This window comes from Mytilus galloprovincialis, chromosome 6 (assembly GCF_965363235.1).
Source record: "Mytilus galloprovincialis chromosome 6, xbMytGall1.hap1.1, whole genome shotgun sequence".
Lineage (NCBI taxonomy): Eukaryota > Metazoa > Mollusca > Bivalvia > Mytilida > Mytilidae > Mytilus > Mytilus galloprovincialis.
In genome coordinates this window covers 97,917,700-97,939,690 of record NC_134843.1, presented here as the reverse complement: position 1 = coordinate 97,939,690, position 21,991 = coordinate 97,917,700, and the positions used below count along the sequence as shown (strand labels likewise).

At 32.9% G+C, this 21,991-nt stretch overlaps 1 protein-coding gene across 1 annotated transcript; it reads right to left on the bottom strand.

Annotated features, from left to right (window-relative positions):
• Positions 1 to 875: 875 nt before the first annotated feature.
• Positions 876 to 21,658, bottom strand: LOC143081087 (uncharacterized). Its single transcript, XM_076257323.1, has 9 exons — positions 21,413 to 21,658; positions 11,082 to 11,331; positions 9,113 to 10,687; positions 5,192 to 5,892; positions 4,300 to 4,349; positions 3,577 to 3,756; positions 3,022 to 3,242; positions 1,751 to 2,061; positions 876 to 959 (listed from the first exon to the last, which is right to left on the bottom strand). Exons 2-9 carry the CDS (start codon positions 11,284 to 11,286, stop codon positions 876 to 878), a joined length of 3,327 nt encoding a protein of 1,108 aa, XP_076113438.1. The 5' UTR covers positions 11,287 to 11,331; positions 21,413 to 21,658.
• Between the last annotated feature and the right edge of the window lie 333 nt (positions 21,659 to 21,991).

Below are 21,991 nucleotides of genomic sequence, written 5' to 3'. Positions count from 1 at the left end.
CATATTCACATATAATGTGTGTTAGAGTAACTGCTGTGAGTAAACGCATGCTTTTAGCTTCATCAGTCAGTTCTTGTCTGCTCACTACATCTAACTCATGTATAACTGTCTGTAAGTGTTGACATAAAACCTTTAAAAAATATTGTTTGCTTATCAATATTTGCACAATGAAAACATTCTATTTTTGATTCACCTAAATATAACAGTTATTAAAGAACCTTTGTAAGCATGCTCACACTCCCCAATATTGCCAGTCGGCAAACAAAATCTCTCTAGATTCCCAAGACTCGAGCAAGCAAAAGTTAACATTAACAAGAGTACATACGCAGAAATGTCTCCCCTTCTATACTAATCATTGATATTATGTTGATAGTCCAAAATATAAAGCTTCACTACAACTATCACATTAACTTAACATGATCTAAGAAAATGAAGTCAAGGTCATATCAAAACAAGAAATACATGTACATCTGACAATCATTCAATACACTAAATATAGTTGATCTATTGCTTATAGCTTCTAAGAAACAGACTTAACCATGAAAACTAAACGTTGACCAATGAACCATGAAAATGAAGTCAAGGTCAGATAAATAATGCCAGGCAACTTAACCTTGTTCACTAGTCAATGAAATGAGGTCAAAGTCAAGTGAAAACTGTCTGACGAGCATAAGGACCTTGCAAGGTACACACATACCAAATATAGTTATCCTATTACTCATAATAAGAGAGAAATTAACATTACAAAAAATCTTAACTTTTTTCTCAAGTAGTCACTGAACCATGAAAATGAAATCAAGGACAATGAACATGTAACAGACATAAACTCTGTAACATGAGGCATCTATATACAAAGTATGAAGCATCCAGGTCTTTCACTTTCTTAAATGTAAAGCTTTTGAGAAGTTAGCTAGCACCACGGCCACTGCCACCTGATCATTATCCCTATGTCGAGCTTTCTGCAACAAAAGTTGCAGGCTCAACAAAAAAGGCTTATAAATTGAAAGTGGCTGGACCATGACCTAGGGACAGGGCCTTGAAAAAGTTGTCTATCTGAGTTCCACTGATAATAATGCAACTTCATATATAAAATTGAATTTAATAACTTATCTGTATTCATTCATTTTTAAGAGGCTGGTGCCATTAGGAAAGAATATTGTTCTAATCATTCCTAAAACACAGTGTATATGTTAGATTATGAAATTGATCAAGTGATTACAGAGAAGAAATTTAAAAAAAAAGTTTACGACAATGAAGACGAAAGACATCAAAAGAATACAAGAAATGGACATTAAATAATTGCAATAGCTTATATGGCCTATTGAGCAGGACAAGCTAACAAAATGATAAATTCAAAGTAGAACAAGAGGCTGTAAGAGTGACAGCAAACTAGATTTCCTAAAATAAAATTGATATTTGCACATCTGGACCCCAAAACAGGTAAAAAAATAAATGAATTTTTGGAGGGGCAAAAATCAATCTATGTGTCACTTTGTGCTACAGAAAAGTGTGCAACACAACATCTATAATAACTAAAATTGTGAAAATCGAAATTCACTTTCATTTAGTCATCGGAAACAACATATCTAAATTTGAAAAGATTTCCTCAAAGTATTTTTAAGTTTATGCACATACACCGTTTCACAGCCGTCCATAGTAGATCTGGTTAAAAAGTCTGCTGTAAAGACTGGCATTTAGAAAAAAAATTAAAAAGAAAGCAAATCTAAAAGAAAGGATGTGTTTAACTCACACTAGAAAACACAGAATCAAAAGCTCCACCAAACATCAATTTAATTTCTTTAACACAGACATTCCTTAGCCCTTCGTTTATCTCTTTCATTTTTGATATCATTTCTTCTCCATTTAAACCATCAGATTGCATAGACTTTAACTGCCAGGCTGGTTGAAATGCTAATATTGAAAATTCTGTTTCTTCTTGAAGTAACTTGTCATACTGGTTCTTTCCAAAGAAATGTTTAACTGATTCTTTCACACTACCCCAAATGCCTTTTCCTAATCTCGGATCCTCCCTAACAATTCCATCATAGCAATGGTGAATACCTGAAATGATTATAATATAAATATAGAAAAATAACATCAAACCACTTTCTGGAAATATCAGCTTCAGTTATCAAGCTAACTAGAAATACCTACTAGAAAGGCCTTCTCCGATTTCACAATTCAATTTTGCAATTAATAATATAGTGAATCTCTAATAAATCTTTAACAACACTTGATAACAGGACTCTAATAAATAGTTGGGATCTATGCATATAAAGATGTTTGAAAAAAATTCTAGGCCATTTTGCTCCCCACCTATTGTCAGGGTATCTTAACCCCCTCCTATACATCTCCAATTAAAAAAAATAAATAGCTATTCCAAATTGTTTACATAGTAATAATACTCCAATAAGTAGTTATGTATTAAACATGTTTGTAAATTTTTAAGTTTTACTCTGACAAGGGATTTTGTAATGTAGGGCCTGGGTACCGTAATTAGCCTTGTATATTTTGCACTGGTACATTGTCCACACTCCCTTTTCGCCACGAGGAATTCAGGAAATAACTTTTGAGTTTGACCGATTGCAGTATTTTCATGGAAAACACTTGTTCCCATCATCAATTTGAATTTGAAAATGCTGGTAACTGATTCTAAAGCTAAATGTGTTGCAATAAGCCAAAATTACAAGAAAAACAATTGTAAAATTTATAGCTGACATAACTGGATATATGGGAATTGAACATGTAAATTGCAAACAAACACGGCTATAATTCTATCAACAGTGCAGTAATTCTATATACTTTTGACTCATGAGACTACATCAGAATGTCTTGCATTTCTTCCCAATGTCATAGAAAAAACTCTACAAAAACAGAAACAAAGCCCTATACATTGAATTTTTACTGTTCAATAGCAGATACAGTGTAAAAGAAATGTTGATATCCTGCCAATAATAAAGTGATGCCACACTAAAGTGTCAATGAATTATGCCCTCTAAAATGGGTTATACATGTACTTACCTTTAGAAAAGTATTCTGGAGGTACCCACAACTTTCTGAAATATCCAATTTTAGTCATTTCTTCTCCATTTTGATAAAAGTATTCAAAAGTATTCCCATTATTTGTGCCTCCATGATATACACGATAGTTATACCAAAATGTTTGACTTGAATATCCTTTTAGCATATACTTTGGAAATCCAACTGTGACTGTTCCTAATGTGTATCCATCTGATCGAGGGCTACAAAGTAATTAAATCACTTTCTTATAATAAATAAAAGGTTGACACAGATATATGTCTCAATTTTATTATCTAGTGACAGACAAATATCTTATATTTCCAATAAAGCAAGAGAAACTGTAGGGTGATCCTTAAACCAAAACACTTTTTTTTCTATTCTAGTCAGTAAAGACAAGAAACAATATATGAAATTAAAACAATTTGCTTGAGCACTACGAACAGATGAAAGCCGCCATATAACTCAAAATATAACTGCTATTTTCCACTGAAAAAACAGTTAAAGATTTATTCTATGATAGTTAATTAGTTTCTAATTTATAGTATTTATTAATACCTTTCCAGTTTTAACTTGTATTTTTTGCTACCCCATCCACCTCCATATTTCTCAAATGCCAAAACCACATGGTCTTTTTGAGGGTTCAATATTGTTGGTGAAATAATAGCATGGAAACATACATCTATAAAGTTATTTGATCCTGGCTTGTTTTCTGCTGATTTTGGAGGCTCTTTAGTACTGAAAAAGTAAAAATTCTTAATGATTACTACACCAATGCTTTTAAAGTCATAAAAGCCATATAGGGGACACAAAAATTAAAAGTGTTTATTGCTCTCATCAAACAATCTATACTTCTAAGGAAGAGACAAATTTCATTGAGTCACAACTCCTCTGAAACCATAGAAGTTCGAGATAATTGTAATACTATGTATAAATGTAGTGTTTTGTTCTTCCTAAATTTGTCTTTGAAACAATCTTTTTTCCAATAATCTATGGAAATTTACCCATTTCATTTCAAAATCAATACAAGTACAACTTGTGACATCATAATAAAACGCAGGTACGTAAATTTTCAACAAAATGGCTGTTTTTCCTATCTTGTCACTTTATTAGCTATAATTTATTGTGATATTGGACAATAAATCCTAATTTGAAATTTACTCTAATAAGGGGGGCCATTTTAGGACCTTACCGAACCTACTCCTTTCATCAAAATCAGAAATATCTCCAAATAAAATTAACTTTCCCTTCATTAAACTTTTAAATATTCAATAGCCTTACCTTGAAGAAGCTGCATCTGCAAAAGTGAAAGACTTTCTTCCTTCTTCTTTCTGAAATGAAAAGGAATATAACTAGAAATAATTTGTTTGAATAATGTGTGCACACATGCTAACATGCTTTATTATGTTCCAAAGAATATTTGATTAGTCACACTGCCTAGAACTAATTCTACTCACTTTACTCATCAGATGTGTTTCTTACGCCACATTATTGCGCCTGTCCCAAGTCAGGAGCCTCTGGCCTTTGTAAGTCTTGTATCATTTTAATTTTAGTTTCTTTTATATATTTCTGAGTTTAGTATGATGTCTATTATCACTGAAATAGTATAAATTTTTGTTTAGGGGCCAACTGAAGCACACCTCCAGGTGCAGGATTTTCTTGCTGCATTAAAGACCCAGAGGTGGCCTTTGGCTGTTATCTGCTCTTTGGTCCAGTTGTTGTCTCTTTGAGACATTCCCCATTTCCATTCTCAAATTTATTGTTAGAAAATGTCAAGAAAAAAATATTACTGAATGAATATATTTATACACATCTTGCTATGAGAAATAAATCTGAATAAAACTATGTTCAAATCGTTCTATGATTCAAAAGCTGCCTTCTTATTAGCAAGTAGACAAAAAAAAAAGAAAATCACAGCAAAAGTACAACTAATTTTGTATATAAATCACAATAGGAGGGAAATGTGTAAGGCTGAAGATATAGTATAGAAACTTATCCATTGTTGACAATTGTATGTTGTTTCTTTTGACATTTTAACTTAAATCATATTTGTTGAGAATTCTGTATAAAATAAAGTTATCTGCATGCTCTGTGTACTGTCATAATACATGTAATTAGTGAATTAATTAGCCTATAATGCAATAATAAAGAATTTAAGCATCAAATAACCAACCTTTCCGCCATGAGTTTCGCTTCCTCCAGGAGTTTCTGCTGCACTGGTGGTGTTGTGTGTTTCAGTAGTCTTAGAACCATTGTTGTCTGTTTCCCAATTTTCAGACAAATTCTCATTCTGGCTTTTATTGTCTTTAGTTTTCTGTTTTCTTTTATTACCTTCTTCTTTTCTTTCCTTCTTTTTATCCTCTTTTATCTTTTTGTTCTTTTTTCCTCTTTTCCTTTTCTTATTTCCTTGTACTCTTCGTACCTCCTCTTCAGAACTATCACTATCAGATGTATCTGCACTATTGTCCTCTTGGGTCATTTTGTTGTCTTGATTACCTACTGCTTGGACTTTATTACCAGTATCCTCTGAATGACCATTTTTATCTTCCGCGTCTTTACTTTGGTTCCCATCATTGCTTAACCTTTGTCCATCATTACTTTGTGATTGACCAATAGTCTGCTGTTGTTCATGGCTCTGTTGTTTTGATCCATTATTATTTTGATTATAATCTCCTGATTCAATAGTTTTACCTCCAGGAAAAATAAAAGAGCCCTCAAATCTCTTTGAAGGCAACTCAGAGTTTGCACCCTCTTGAACATCCTCTTTTTTTAAGTCCTGCATTGCTCCACCAAATACTGGTGGCTGTTGTCCACTAGCATTAGCATTTGTAGGTTGAACTGGTTCTGGTGATTCTGTATTTGACTTGAATTTTTCTGCAAAAAATAATAAATTCCTGATAAAATGCAAACATATAACTTTATAAATAAGTTGCTTCATTATGCGCAGCCGGATACCACCATAGAGGTCCAACCCTGAACAGTTTGGGCAAAAATAGACACAATATTGATTTCTTTAATAATTTGTCAAATGTAGTCTATATCATGCCTTTTTCAAAAATATAACAAAAAGGATGGGTCACTGGGCTATTTTCTCTCTACAGGTTGTGCATGTTGACAGATTTTGTATAGATTATGGATGGAAAACCCAATTGCTTGTGATAAAAAAAAGTACGACATAGAATTCAAAGATAAAATATGAGAAGATAGCTCTAATAATATGCTTCCAGATAAGAAAAAGAAACAAGAGTGCACACGCTGAAATGTCTCGCCTTCTTTACTAATCATTGATATTATGTTGAAAGTCCTAAATATAAAGCTTTATTACAACTGTCTTAACATTAACCAAGTCAACTAAACATTAACCAGTGAACCATAAAAATGAGGTCAAGGTCAGATGAACCATGCCAGGCAGACATGTACAGCTTACAACTCTTCCACTGAGCAATCAACCATTAAAATGAGGTCAAGGTCAAATAAAACCTGCGCAACTGATATAAAGATAATAAACGAGCTACTGCTCACTGATGATACCCCCGCCGCAAGTGGATAATATTAATAGTGTAAAAATATGCAAGTGTTCGGTAAACAGGAAGTTGTCGAGTGATGAATCTGAAAACGCATCACACGGTATAGCTGACTTATATTAATCCTGAAACCAAATTTCAGAAAACCTTGTATTGTAGTTCCTGAGAAAAATGTGACAAAGATTTTCAACTTGGCTATCATGTGTAAAATCATACAAGTGTTCGGTAAACAGGAAGTTGTCAAGCAATCAATCTGAAAACGCATCACACGGTATAGCTGACTTAGATAAACCCTGAAACCAAATTTCAGAAATCCTTGTATTGTAGTTCCTAAGAAAAATGCGACGAAAAATATTCATGGGACGGACTGATGGACTGACGGAAGGACAGACAGAGGTAAAACAGTATACCCCCCCTTTTTTAAAGCGGGGGTATAAATATTTCCATACACCCAATTTAGTTGAACTATTGCATATAGTATTAGAAAAAAAGATAAAAACTCAAAAATTTAACTTTGACCACTGAACCATGAAAATGAGGTCAAGGTCAGATGCCACCTGCCACCTACCAGTAGCCATGTACACCTTACAATCATTTCATGCACCAAATATAGTAGACTTATTGCATACAGTATAAGAAAAACAGATCAAAACACAAAAACTTAACTATAACCACTGAACCATGAAAATGAGGTCAAGGTCAGATGAAACCTGCCAGTTGGACATGTACACCGAATATACTAGCCCTATTGTTTGTAGTATCTGAGATATGGACTTGACCACCAAAACTTAACCTTGTTCACTGATCCATGATACAAAGTATGAAGCATCCAGGACTTTCACCTTCTAAAATATAAAGCTTTTAGGAAGTTAGCTAGCGCTGCCACCGCCTCCTGATCACTATCCCTATGTTGAGCTTTCTGCAACAAGAGTGGCAGGCTCAACAAAAATGGGGTGACCGGACTAGTTTTCTTGCTGCACAATAATATGGGTAAATTCACAACACATTCTAATATAAAAGTTACTTTTTCTGAGTTATATAAAAGTTACATCCCCTTATGTGGCAAAGTTGAAAAAAAGCAAATCAAATAAAAAAATCATTTTTTTGTAAAATACAGCCGTAAATATGATAAATCACATAATTATTTATTAACACGAAAGTCTTACATATGAATTATAAACTACTCTCAAAATCTGCACATTTTATTAAAGATCTGGACTGATTGTATTCTGCTTTTTCAAAATCCAAGATGGAGGAGATAACCTAAGCCACCTTAAGACAATTTTATTGTGATAATTAGTGTTGTGTATAAGTTTTTATAAAATTTGGTTGAGGTAAATTAAAGTTAGTGAACAGAAACCTCAGATTTAGCAATTATTCCATTTATAAAGGGGCATAACTCAAGATCCCTAAAAAATCTGTGTTTTGAAATAAGCATTGTGTATAAGTTTCATAACATTTGGTTGAGGCAAACTTAAGTTAGAGAAGGGAAAACAATTATGGGACACATGTTTATTTTGAACAGATTGATAAACAAGAATGTGTCCAAAGTACACGGATGCCCCACTCGCACTATCCTTTTCCATGTTCCATGGACCGTGAAATTGGGTAATTATCTAATTTGGCATTAAAATTAGAAAGATCATATCATAAGCAACAAGTGTACTAAGTTTCAAGTTGATTGGACTTCAGCTTCATCAAAAACTACCTTGACCAAAAACTTTAACCTGAAACTCCCACTTTCATTTTCTATGTTCAGTGGACTGTGAAATTGGGGTCAAAAGTCTAATTTGGCTTCAAAATTAGAAAGATCATCTCATAAGCAACAAGTGTACTAAGTTTCAAGTTGATTGGACTTCAGCTTCATCAAAAACTACCTTGACCAAAAACTTTAACCTGGACGGACGAACGGAACCACAGACGGACGGACGGACGGACGGACGGACGGACGGACGGACGAACATAGCCACAGACCAGAAAACATAATGCCCCTCTACTATCGTAGGTGGGGCATAAAAATATATTTTTAAAATTGAATAAACACAAAATCCCATGCATTTTTAATGGTAGACCTGTTATTTCTATCTATTTAGCAGATAAACTTTTTACTCAGGTATATTAATCAATGAGTGATAGATTTCTCTTACAAGAAATTTAAAGGTCTGAGTGAATAAACTACACAGAGAACAATACCTATTGTATTTGTTAGATGGGACAATATAACTGCCTAAAGTTTAAATGGACAGGTAAATATCAGGTGAATCTATGGAAAGGTATAATTGGGTTCGCAATCAAATAAATACCAACATGAAGTTTGCTTTCGAATTAGGTGAGGCAGTTGTTTCAGAGAAAATTTAGTTAGTTCACGGAAGTTTGGAGGATGACAACCAAAGAAGATAGACGAAGGATGAGGAAATTTTAAGGGATGGAGATAGCTCACATCAGCACTTTGGATCAGGTGAGATCAAAATGGTGATTGAAAGTGTAAAATATATATACTGCAGACTAACTTGATGGTTCCTCTGAATGTACAGACTCCAATCCATGTTTATTTACTGAATATGATTTACCAGACTGGTTGCCTGTCAAACTTTGTGTTAGATTGGTTTTATTCTCAATCAGCTTGGATTCATTTTGTTGAATCTTAGAGGCTATATTACTGTTGGCTGATCCTAGTCCTCCCTCCATATTTGCTGGATTTTGTTGTGAACTGTCTGTTGATGCTAGTCCTCCCTCCATATTTGCTTGATTTGGTTGTGAACTGTCTGTTGATGCTAGTCCTCCCTTTATATTTGCTGGATTTTGTTGTGAACTGTCTGTTGATGCTAGTCCTCCCTCCATATTTGCTTGATTTGGTTGTGAACTGTCTGTTGATGCTAGTCCTCCCTCCATATTTGCTTGATTTGGTTGTGAACTGTCTGTTGATGCTAGGCCTCCCTCCATATTTGCTTGATTTGGTTGTGAACTGTCTGTTGATGCTAGTCCTCCCTCCATATTTGCTGGATTTGGTTGTGAAATGTTTGTTGATGCTAGTCCCCCCGCCATATTTGCTGGATTTGGTTGTGAACTATCTGTTGATGCTAGTCCACCTGCCATATTTGCTGGATTTGGTTGTGAACTGTTTGTTGATGCTAGGCCTCCCTCCATATTTGCTTGATTTGGTTGTGAACTGTCTGTTGATGCTAGTCCTCCCTCCATATTTGCTTGATTTGGTTGTGAACTGTCTGTTGATGCTAGGCCTCCCTCCATATTTGCTTGATTTGGTTGTGAACTGTCCGTTGATGCTAGTCCTCCCTCCATATTTGCTGGATTTGGTTGTGAAATGTTTGTTGATGCTAGTCCCCCCGCCATATTTGCTGGATTTGGTTGTGAACTATCTGTTGATGCTAGTCCACCTGCCATATTTGCTGGATTTGGTTGTGAACTGTCTGTTGATGCTAGTCCTCCCTCCATATTTGCTTGATTTGGTTGTGAACTGTCTGTTGATGCTAGTCCTCCCTCCATATTTGCTTGATTTTGTTGTGAACTGTCTGTTGATGCTATTCCTCCCTTTATATTTGCTGGATTTGGTTGTGAACTGTCTGTTGATGCTAGTCCTCCCTCCATATTTGCTGAATTTGGTTGTGAACTGTCTGTTGATGCTAGTCCTCCTGCCATATTTGCTGGATTTGGTTGTGAACTGTTTGTTGATGCTAGGCCTCCCGCCATATTTGCTGGATTTGGTTGTAAACTGTCTGTTGATGCTAGTCCTCCCGCCATATTTGCTGGATTTGGTTGAGAACTAGCTGTTGATGCTTGTCCATCCGCCATATTTGCTTGACATGGTTGTGAACTGTTGGCTGATACTTGTTCTCCTGGTATATTTGCTGGATTTGATTGTGAACTGTTTGTTGATGCTTGCCCTCCTGGCATATCTGCTGAATTTGGTAGTAAACTGTCTGGGGATGCTTGTCCTCCTTGCATATTTGCTGGATTTGGTTGTGGTTGTGAACTATCTAGTTGTGTCTGAGGATCTTTAGTATCTAATATACTGACAGCCTCTTCAGTAATTTTAATACTTTCCTGAACATGCTGAAGAGAAGCATTGTCAGTAGGTCCTTCGACTGATCCATCTGCAGCATCATTATCTACTTGCTCATTTATATCTGAAATTATACATTACTTCTTAATAGAACATATTTTGGTAAATGGTTCTAACAATGATAACTAAATGAAAATGGTAAAAGGCTCATTCTGGGGAACGATCTCTTGTGAAGAATTGTCTTATTGGCAATCATACCAAATCTTCTTTTTTATATCAACTAAATCATGTTTCAGTTAAGACATATCCAATGTCAAAACAAGTTGTTAATTTCTTTCTAAACATACAGTACTTGTTCTAGGGTTAAAATAATTACATATATACCAATGGTTTATATATTGATGATGTCTTAGTGTTAGACAATAGCCATTCCCTATAACTGTGAATTTATATAGTTTACAATTTTTTTCAACATAAAACAGGAGGTGTGTCACTAGTTAAAAACTTAAGTCTAGTACCTTTTGGTACTGGTGGGGAACATTCTGGGCAGAATTTCACTGCTGTTGTTAACTCTGTCCCACACTGAGTTCCATCACTCTTTTGTCCTTGGCAAATACTAACTGCAGTCTTTAAATAAATACTGAGATCTATTTTTGACCCACATTCTCCACAGAATTTCTGTCCTTGTTTGACTTCACTTCCACAACTTGGACAGGTAAACATTATTGAAAGAATGTTAAGAGTCAACTACTTCCTTTTTAAAGGATCCTAGAAAACATAAATATAAATATTTATATAAATTGTAATGCAACTGCTCTTATTCTATATGTTCCAATCTATTTGTGTTCCTCAATACTAGTGATTTCAAAATTTAAATATTTCTTAATTTTTTTTTTTGCTTGATTTTTTCAACTACACACTGTGTCTAAACCACACCGGCAAAATTTGTTCGGACTCGATGGTATCTAACATCCGGCACAATGACGGAACATAAATAGACAGAAGAAAGCTAGGTTTCTCCTTATTTTCTTATTTTTTTTATGATATCGAAGAATATATATAGATATACAACTATTTTCTATTGTGATATGCAATATTTTCTACAACCGTTCTATATTAACGAAGACATAAGTCAAAATGCATGTCAAAATGACGAATTGAGTGAACCTTGCCTCGAAATTGTATAATTTCTCGTCAAATTGTTCACATTGTACGGAAAGAAAGGTACGGGAAGAAAGATATTGACACGGAGATTGCAAATTTAGTATTATGAGCATCTCAATAATTGCATTTCTGTGTATGGAACGAAAGAAAAGGGTCATGTCAAATTAAAATAAACCGGTTTCGTCAATGTTGTTACTACACAATCACCCGGTTTCGTCTATATATATCACCCGTTTTTTTTTGTTTTTTTTTTAACAAACAATTTATGAAAAGAAACTTTGGCACGGATCTGAACATTGTCTTTCGAGAATTTAAATATATATTTATTGTAAAGTAAACTTAGCGTGTTAAAATCTATTTTAAACGGGCACTTTTGGACATAGTTAATTATGATAATACACATTTTCCTAATGAAAGGCGTATCCCTTATTTCACTTAACTTCAAACTAATTTTAAATGGAATATAAATACTGAATAGCAAACACTGGTATCTAATTATTTTGTAACATTATTATATTTTCTTTGTTTATAATATTAGTATGTAAAGATGAAAAATAAAAGGATGTGTTTTGATTGTGTCATAATTTTAATTTACTATACTATATTATATACACTTAGTTTACAATAATTACTATCAATTATTAATACATTTATGCATTCAATCATTGACGAACAGTCCCAAACCGACTATAGTCTATACTGTTCTGCACAAATTAATCATGCATGCAGTCCTGCCAGATTTTCTGGTACTATATATACTGTGTTACTTGCGCACTAAAGAGAGTTTTCACACTTAAGCATCCATAACATAGCAGTGAGATTTGTAACTTTCTCCCCGTTTCTGGTAGGCACATTTATTTTCATAGGCATGTTTTTCACTTTATTTTTACAGTTCAAATTCATTTTTTGTACAGTTTAAATTCAATTGAAACTTTAAGATAACTTTCGAAAACAATATCTGACAGTTTTTTATTTTCAATGTGAATAAAAGTTGGTTTGCAAAACATGACCGTCATTTATATCTAGGTCTTATTAAAAAGAAGTGACGGTAACCACTTATCTCATAAACATTGACAATGAGACAACTTTCTTTTAGACACAAAAATTATGTTGAATTAATCAATTCTAGGTCAGCGTATGCCTTAAACAATGAGAAAAACACACAAACTGCATGAAAGCAAGCTATAACAGGGCCCTAAATTATAAATGTAAAACAATTCAAACAAGAAAACTACCTGCCTATTTTATGTTCAAAACGCATATGGTATAAAGCAACCAAAGACAACTATGGAATTACAAGCGTGTGATTCGGGAATGGACTGAGTCAAAGTGTTGTCGCTGACACAAACAGTACAACAAAAGTACAAATAATAAAAAATGATGAAAAAACCTTAACTCGTCCGATGACAGAGCCTGTATAGTAAATGCGCGATGTGTGCCAAAACTTGTATCATAGTTAAAATTATCCCTTAAATATAATAAATATACATGTATTCGCAGTTTACTATGAAGTCCACTATCACTGAACTAGTATAAATATTTATTAAGAGGCCAGCTAAAGGACGCCACCGGATGCGGGAGTTTCTCGCTTCATTGAAGACCCATTGTGGCCTTCGGCTGTTTTCTGCTCTATGGTCAGGTTGTTGTCGCTTGGAATTTGTATGAACTTTTCATGTTGATAGACATTTTTAAATCTTCTGTTGTTTTTTTATTAAGATAAGCTGTCCTGAAGTTACGGTGCGACATGTTTATGCTGGACAGACGGATAGATAGACGGACAGACGGACGGACCGAATGACTGATAGATGGAGGAACGGACGGACCGAGGGACAGACGGGTGTATACAATAATACGTCCTGTCAAAATTGGGACAGGCGTGTAAAAACGCAAAGAAATGAAAAAAAAACTCGTAATTAAAGGTCAATAAGTTTTATTAGGATATCGGCCAAGTTGATTTATTTGTATATTTGTCTGCCTTATCATTTTTTATATAACTTTTATATATATTTGAAAAAAATGTATAGAAATCGATAAAAAGAACTTGATATTCGGCATTTATTATAATAAACATAATCCAACTCACATAATCCGATTTCCCGGGTGTCCCTGCTTTCTCATTTCTTACAATATTTTAATTCGGTATACACTTTATCAGATAAGTGGCGAATCTAGATGACGTATAGGTTGCACGCCCCGACCCCACCTTTGGTTGCCAAAACTATATTGATTTAACGATTTTGTAAAGCAAAAAATAATCAAAATATTGTTCGACTCGCTACGCTCGGCGGTATGTAAAAGTTGTTCGAATTACGTCCACTTTGAAATAAACTGAATCCGTCTGTCCGTATATATTGTCAAAATATATTGACCAACGTCAGTGTACGATCATCATAACACAACGGCGACAGTACAGACTCGTTTTTTTTAGTAATGTTAACAAAATAATTATTATTGAATTTTGTCGATGACCTGAGACTATTATACTAATTTGGACATAGCAGTATAGTTACAATAAGGGATAAAAAAAAATTATTTTAATGCATGGTAATTGTAATCCTACATTCATTTTCTATGTCGATTATGCATGCATATACAGTTGTCTTATTATCAACGTTTATCCTTAAGAAGATTTATTTTTAACGATTGTAGAAACGATTACATACATAGAATGATTAGATTACTTATAAAGGTGTCCATCCTTTTGTGCGAGAAAATCACATATCAATTGTGTGTTTCGATTTTTAAGACCGTAAACTTTAATTTCAAGTTTAAACATGTTCAACATATTTTCCCATAACTCATATAGAAAACGCATATTTAAAGAGCTTTAATCTCAATATGCTGTTAAAAAATTTCGGAATGCAAAGTAGATTAAAATATTTGTGTTCTATAAGAGTAGGAATTCAAGTTTTTGCTGATTATTTATTTGAATCTGAGACTCATATAAATAATAAGCCGTTGTCCGGTGAACGAACTTGTTTTCCAACGACCCACAAAACTCCTTTTGAACGCTGAAGTTAAATAATCAATTATAATGTAATGCGATTATGATTTTTTTTATTTGACCAAACCAGGTTATGCATTTTGAAATCTATGACGAAACCGGGTTGTATACATTGACGAAACCGGCCAGTTCCATTTTGACATGACCCATTTCTTTCGTTTCATACACAGAGATACAATTATGGAGATGCTCATAATAACTAAATTTGCAATCTCCGTGTCAATATCTATCTTCATGTACCTTTCTTTCCGTACAATGTGAACAATTTAACGAGAAATTAAACAATTTCGAGGCAAGGTTCACTCAATTCGTCATTTTGACATGCATTTTGACTTATTTCTCCGTTAATATAGAACAGTTGTAGAAAATATTGCATCTCACAATAGAAAATAGTTGTATATGTATATGTATTCTTCGATATCATAAAAAAAAATAAAAGATAATTAATGTTCCGTCATTGTGCCGGATGTTAGATACCATCGAGTCCGAACAAATTTTGCCGGTGTGGTTTAGACACAGTGAATTTTAAAAAAAATCAATCTAAAGGCTCACAAAATATGAAAACATTAGGCAGTAAATGTGATGCATAAGAGGAAAATAAATATGGGCAAAAAAAAATAGTACTTATATCATTTTTTTTCTACTTTAAATTTTATACTGTCATAACTGTTAATTCAGAAATTATTGCGATGATTTTATTATTGCAAAAAATGCGACAGAGCTGAAAACACAATAATTTGAACTCGAATTTTGTGAAATATTTCAAATGAATAAAACAGGATTTTTCTCAAAACTATAAAAATTAAAATTGCGTTTAAGTTTAAAATGACAAAATTGCATTTAAGTTTAAAATGACAAAATCACAATAATAAATGCATGCAATAATTTCTGAATTTACAGTATAGAAATATTTCTTGCATTGTATGCTCTAGCTAGCTGCTGTTTTACAGCCTTTATCATTATATTTGAAACATTTTTACTTCAGGTATTATAGTTTGGTGTAAAAGTCAAGAATTATAATGCCGATTCATGATTCTGATGTGGTAGACTGTATTTTATAGGTTTTACAGTAATTGTGTATATTTTTATATTTAGTTTATAGTGTTGTATTTTGTATATCATATGACTTATATTGATTAATTAAAAGGTATAGTATATTAATTACAGATTGTAATTAGTTGATTAGTCTGTATATACGCTTTGTTCATTTTATTTACGCATTTGACAGTTGGACTTATTGACATATGACGTTTTTTACTAGGCGGTAGTTTGGGTAACTTTGGTTTGACTGTAGTTTACTTCAAAGGTTTTCTTTTTATGCTTCAGTGAACCGCACACTTTCTTTATTTCTATTGGTCATTATATTTTCGCGTTATATTTCTTTTGTTCTTTTATGCTGGTCATCACTTTCTATATACTGGTGGTAGTAAATAAGCAGCCTGGTGAATCTCATTCCAAGTTTGTACGATCACGAAAAATAAATGAATTAAATTGGATTAAAAAATTACAGACAGTCTACCCTCTCGGTCTTAATGATAATATCATGGGAATTGGCAATATATCAAGAACCGATTCTGTTAACATTTTGGATATAGTTTCTAAAACTGTTCGTAAAAATCGTTCTCATGGACGCAGAAAAAATCGCAATCAAAGAAAATTTCGGACCAACCATACAAATATTTCGGACCTAATTTCCATTTCAAAAAACAACGGCAGACATTATCTGTTAACCAAGCTTTGTTCTTTACCTATAAATAAATTAAATAAAATTTTAGAGGATTGCAACACAATTTCATATTACAGTCCTAAGTATGAAATTGTCCAAATTATAATGGCATATTGTTATTCTAAACTGTTTCCAAAAATTGATCGCCCTGAAGATCATAAAAAACATTTTATTAAAATAAAATATGTCAATAAAGGTTTTGATTTTGTAAATATTGCCGGTATTTTTAACGACCATTCTGTTAAAGACCAAATTCCTGGATATTTTGATAATACTGAACTCCCTCTCATTTGTTATATTTACAAGAAATCTACCCGAAAATATGTGTTTAATTATAGCCAATTGTGTAAAGATGTAAATATCACTGAAAATACACCTATGTCGTGTAATTGCAGTAATTCAGAATACACCTATGGACCAATTTCCCATGTTATAACAGGAGACCTTAACATCGTTCGCGACCGAGAGTTAAAATCATTCCTCAGTAAAGGACCTAAATATCGTCCCCCGTCAACTATTAACTGGAATGAGTGTCGTAATATCATCAACGACTCACTCCGCGCCTACTGTTTGAAATGGGTAAAACGGGAAAAAGCTGACAAAAAATCTTTGGACTCTTTTATTAATTCAGTAATGAAGATAGTTGATATTCGAATACAACATTTTAAAGAACATTTTACCCTCAACAAAAACTATAAAAACCCTATTTCGCGTATCAAAAATAAACTAACAGAACTAGCCAAGGAATTTGTTTTTGTCCCGGCTGATAAAGCTGCTAATAATATCATTATTGTTTGACGTAAATTTTATATAGAGGTTCTGCAAAAGGAAATCACGAATTCACCAACATTCCAACTGACTTCATTTTCAGAAAACGACATCTGTAACAAACATAAACTTTTAGTTACTTCTTTACAAGCAGAACCAAACACAATGAAAGTCCCAACTATGTACTGGCTTCCGAAGCTGCACAAAAAACCTTACAAATATAGATTTATTTCATCTTCCAGCCATTGTTCAACTACTAAATTGTCTGTTTTACTTACTAGTACACTTGGTACAATAAAAAACCTGATAATAAATTGTTCAAATAAGGCCTTTGAAAATAGTGGAATTAATTACTTTTGGAGTGTCAAAAACTCGTTGGAAGTACTTGATAAATTGCATGCATATATTGGTGATTTTGAATCTGTTCAAAGTTTTGATTTTTCTACCCTATATACCACTTTGCCTCATATTCTTATTAAGAAAAAATTCACATCCCTAATTAACTGGGCATTTAAAAAGTCGGAATGCGAGTACATATGTTCAAACTCTTTTAGTAGCAATAAACAAAAGAACTATGTCAATTGGACATGCTTTGATACTATTTATGCACTTGAATTTTTACTTGATAACATTTTTGTTCGCTTTGGAGATTCCGTATATCGTCAAGTTATTGGAATTCCAATGGGGACTAACTGTGCACCACCTATTGCGGACCTGTTTTTGTATTGTTATGAGTTACAATTTATGACTAAAATTAGCAAAGACCCATCAAAACAACATTTGATACAAAAATTTAACAATACTTTTAGATATTTGGATGATATATTGGCTCTAAATAATGACGACTTCAGTATGTATACTAAAGAAATTTATCCTGTAGAACTTACTTTAAATAAAGCTAATGATAACAATGACCACTGCCCTTTCCTCGATCTTGATATCTATATCATAAACGGGAAGCTTAATACAAAAATTTATGATAAAAGAGATGATTTTTCATTTCCTATTGTTAATTATCCATTTTTAGATGGTGACGTTCCCTTGTCACCATCTTATGGTGTTTATATATCTCAACTTGTACGATTCGCTCGTGTATATAACAATGTATTAGATTTTAGCGAGAGAAATTTATGTATTACTGAAAAATTATTACACCAGGGTTTTCGATATCACAAACTGGTCAAAACATTTACTAAATTTTATCACCGGTATAAGGAAATAATTCGTAAATATAACTCAACATGCAGACATCTTATACGTTCAGGTATTTCACATCCAAAATTTTATGGAAATATTCTTTATAAAGCACAAAAATGTCAGTATTCTCCTCAGAAACTAACAAAACCTTTAAATAGACTTATTAAAAGGGGATATAGTTACGATACTGTTGTCAGGTCATTAAAGATTGCATATTTTGGATTTAACATTGATTCACTGATAGGGTCTTTGCATCGGAACTAAACACATTTATTTCTAAAAAAACAGTTGTTGGCATGACACGGGTTATGTTCTTCTCATATATTTTATGATAGTATGATACTAAACCCCTAACGGGAGGGATTGTACCTGATATTCATATGATGAAGACATAATCTTTGAATCAGTTTAATTGAGGTCTGGAGCTGGCATGTCAGTTAACTGCTAGTAGTCTGTTGTTATTTATGTATTATTGTCATTTTATTTATTTTCTTTTGTTACATCTTTTGACATCAGACTCGGACTTCTCTTGAACTGAATTTTAATGTGCGTATTGTTATTCTTTTACTTTTCTACATTGGCTAGAGGTATAGGGGGAGGGTTGAGATCTCATAAACATGTTTAACCCCGCCGCAATTTTGCGCCTGTCCCAAGTCAGGAGCCTCTGGCCTTTGTTAGTCTTGTATGATTTTAAATTTTAGTTTCTTGTGTATAATTCGGAGTTTAGTATGACGTCCATTATCACTGTACTATTATGCATATTTTAGGGGCCAGCTGAAGGACACCTACGGGTGCGGGAATTCTCGCTACATTGAAGACCCATTGGTTGCCTTCGGCTGTTGTTTGCTCTATGGTCGGGTGGTTGTCGCTTTGACATATTCACCATTTCCTTTCTCAATTTTATATTCATATGTACTTGATAAAATTCTAAGTCTGAACTTATATTAGGCCAAATAAAAAAGTATGTGTGGTTCCAGTTACATCTGAAAAAAAGTTAGGGAAGGTAGGTAGGGATTTTTTTTTTTATTTTATGTTTTTTTTCACATTGAGTCTATGGGAGCAACATTCTGACTTTAACAGTGCTTAATGAAAAATGACAATAAAATCTTTAGAGTAGGCTATTTTTAAGCCGAAAAAGTAGGGACGGTAGGGTTACTGGAACCACACATATATTTTTATTTGGCCTTATTGCTTAGTTTTCTATATTCTGTATTCAGGTCAGTTATATTTCTCTATTACTAATTATACGTTAATAGTCCAGATATTTATTATTTTACCTAGAAGGACTGTTTAGAATGAAAAGGCCGATGTGTAAATGTTGAATGCGAGATGAATGCTTTAAAACGATATAAAATAGATAAAGTACAGTAAAGTATTATCGGTTTGATTAAATAGTTTAAGGTGGTACCTAACACTACAGGGAGATAACCCTGTAAAATCAGCTAAACGTTTTAATTACGTTGTGCTGTTAAGGGAATAAATATTAAGCTTCTCAATGATCAAAATTAGTGTTTGTCAAACTGCTATATAACCAGTGTAATTTTTCTGATCAATTCGTTTTAAGTGAAGGTGTTGGGTACCACCTTAAGAGACGTTATTTTCATATTTTCATACAATTTTCAATTTTCATAAATAAAGTACTTTTAACTAATTTGGTAAATTATTAAAATCTATTGCACATTGTATGAGAATTTGAGTGTTCCGGAATGAATGTGTTAAATACTTTTAACGGTAAAGATATAAACATAATAACAGTTACGTGTATTGATTGGTTATTTCAACTAAGAGTACAAATCGTAAACAGGTGGTTTATTACAGTAAAACATGGATTACAATTTGTTTATTTGTTATGCAGGTATATTTTAAGTAATCCTGGGAAGATGTGAATTAATTTCCATATAGATAAATCAGGAGGCCTTAAAATTTGCACCTCATGCAAGGGTATTTTTTTCTATTTATAATTGTTATAATCCTGAGTTTGTTTAGAAATAAAAGGAACCACCTCTAACGAAAAGTATTGTGTTTAATAAGTCCTAGAAAGTGGTACTACACTGATGCTGAGTTCACACGTAATTCGAATTCGATTCCAATTAACTAATTTGAATTAGTTTAATTCGCATTCGAAACGTTTAACGTCCTAACGTCAATTCTAATTGAATTGGAATGCGCGTCAAATTCGCTTTATTGTCCTAACGACGTTAACTTTTAATTCGGATTAACAAAAACGTATTTCTAATGCGAATTAGTTAATTCGAATTAGCCAATTCGAATGAAAAAAAGAAGAGTGTGAACGCGATTAGCGAATTCGATTCGAATTCAATTCAAATTAAAGGTACGTGTAAACAAGGCATTAGAGAAGCATTGGTGGCCTTGTGCTGCTCTTTAGTTTAGGATTTATATAATGATGTACTCCACCCAGAAAAAAATTAAAAAGCCAAACCTCAAATTTAAATTTTATAAAAAAAAAAGCCAAATATACATACACTTTATATTGACAACTATCCAGCGCAGCTTTCAATTTAGAATCTACACCGATGAATTACATATTCTAATTATCCTATTCTTTCGAGTCAATATTTCAAATCAAGAGCAAACAAAATTTCAGCTGCAATTAATATTTGGTGACCAGTCAGCGGTCTCCAATTAATATGTCATGTATTGTTTTCCTTATTTTTTTTAAAGAAGGCAACTTGTTTTGTTTTTTTAAAGCAAATAAAATTGTATAAAGTGTAAGTTAAGATATTTGACATATAGATAATATATTTTGTCTATCATTATCTATTGTTCAAAATAAATTATATTGATCAGTATTGCTAAATGGGGTCATAAATGCTACAAGGTCTATTACACCAGTAGCTAAATACATTTAACTTCATTCACTTCCCTGGGTGAAATCACATTGATGATTAAGGAAAAGTGTAAACCGAAAACACAAAAGATGTTTAGGATACAAATGATATCCCTGGAAATACTGACTTGGCATGGCTTACCTGACTCAATTTCAAAGACCAACGGAATGTTAGATTTTCATTTGATAAATATACTGCAACAGTGACTAATATACTTGTCTCTTTCTCTTTTGCTTCTTCTTGTACATATTTCTAAAAAAAAAAGTGCAAAGTTCAATATTGTTTCCAGAAAATGAAAAAAATCTACTTTCACTTTCCATCTTAAATTCCCGCGAAAAAGAGAAGAGTTATCTCCCATTTAATGTAACTAGGCTGAACTCAGATATTTCTTATTTACCGGTTAATTCAAAAACACTTTAACCAATTTGCATAAAACTTTGGTGAATTGTTTATGTCTATTGACGTGAGCCCTTTCGTTTTTATAAATTTTAGATTTTACGTTTTTGAGTTGTTGGGTCTTATTCATTAAAAAAAAACCGGGTGATTTTCCAGTTTTCGGAAATTAACTCAAGAATGCTTTCACCACCTTCCAAGAAATTGTGGTGAATTGTTTATATATATTGACATGAGCTCCCTTTTGATTTTCAAGTTATAAATGTTAGAGTGTACGTTTCCGAGTTACAGGGTTTTATTCATAAAAAAAGTTTTTTTCCAGTTTTC

What these genes read in the sequence shown, in the direction of transcription:
- LOC143081087 (XM_076257323.1), bottom strand. Translation starts at nt 11,286, where the DNA reads ATGTTTACCTGTCCAAGTTGTGGAAGTGAAGTCAAACAAGGACAGAAA. An exon ending in TTTGACAGGCAACCAGTCTG is followed by an intron (nt 5,893 to 9,112) that starts GTAAATCATATT and finishes TATTTTTTGCAG; the next exon opens with AAAAATTCAAGTCAAATACA. An exon ending in TACAAGTTAAAACTGGAAAG is followed by an intron (nt 3,243 to 3,576) that starts GTATTAATAAAT and finishes ATTACTTTGTAG; the next exon opens with CCCTCGATCAGATGGATACA.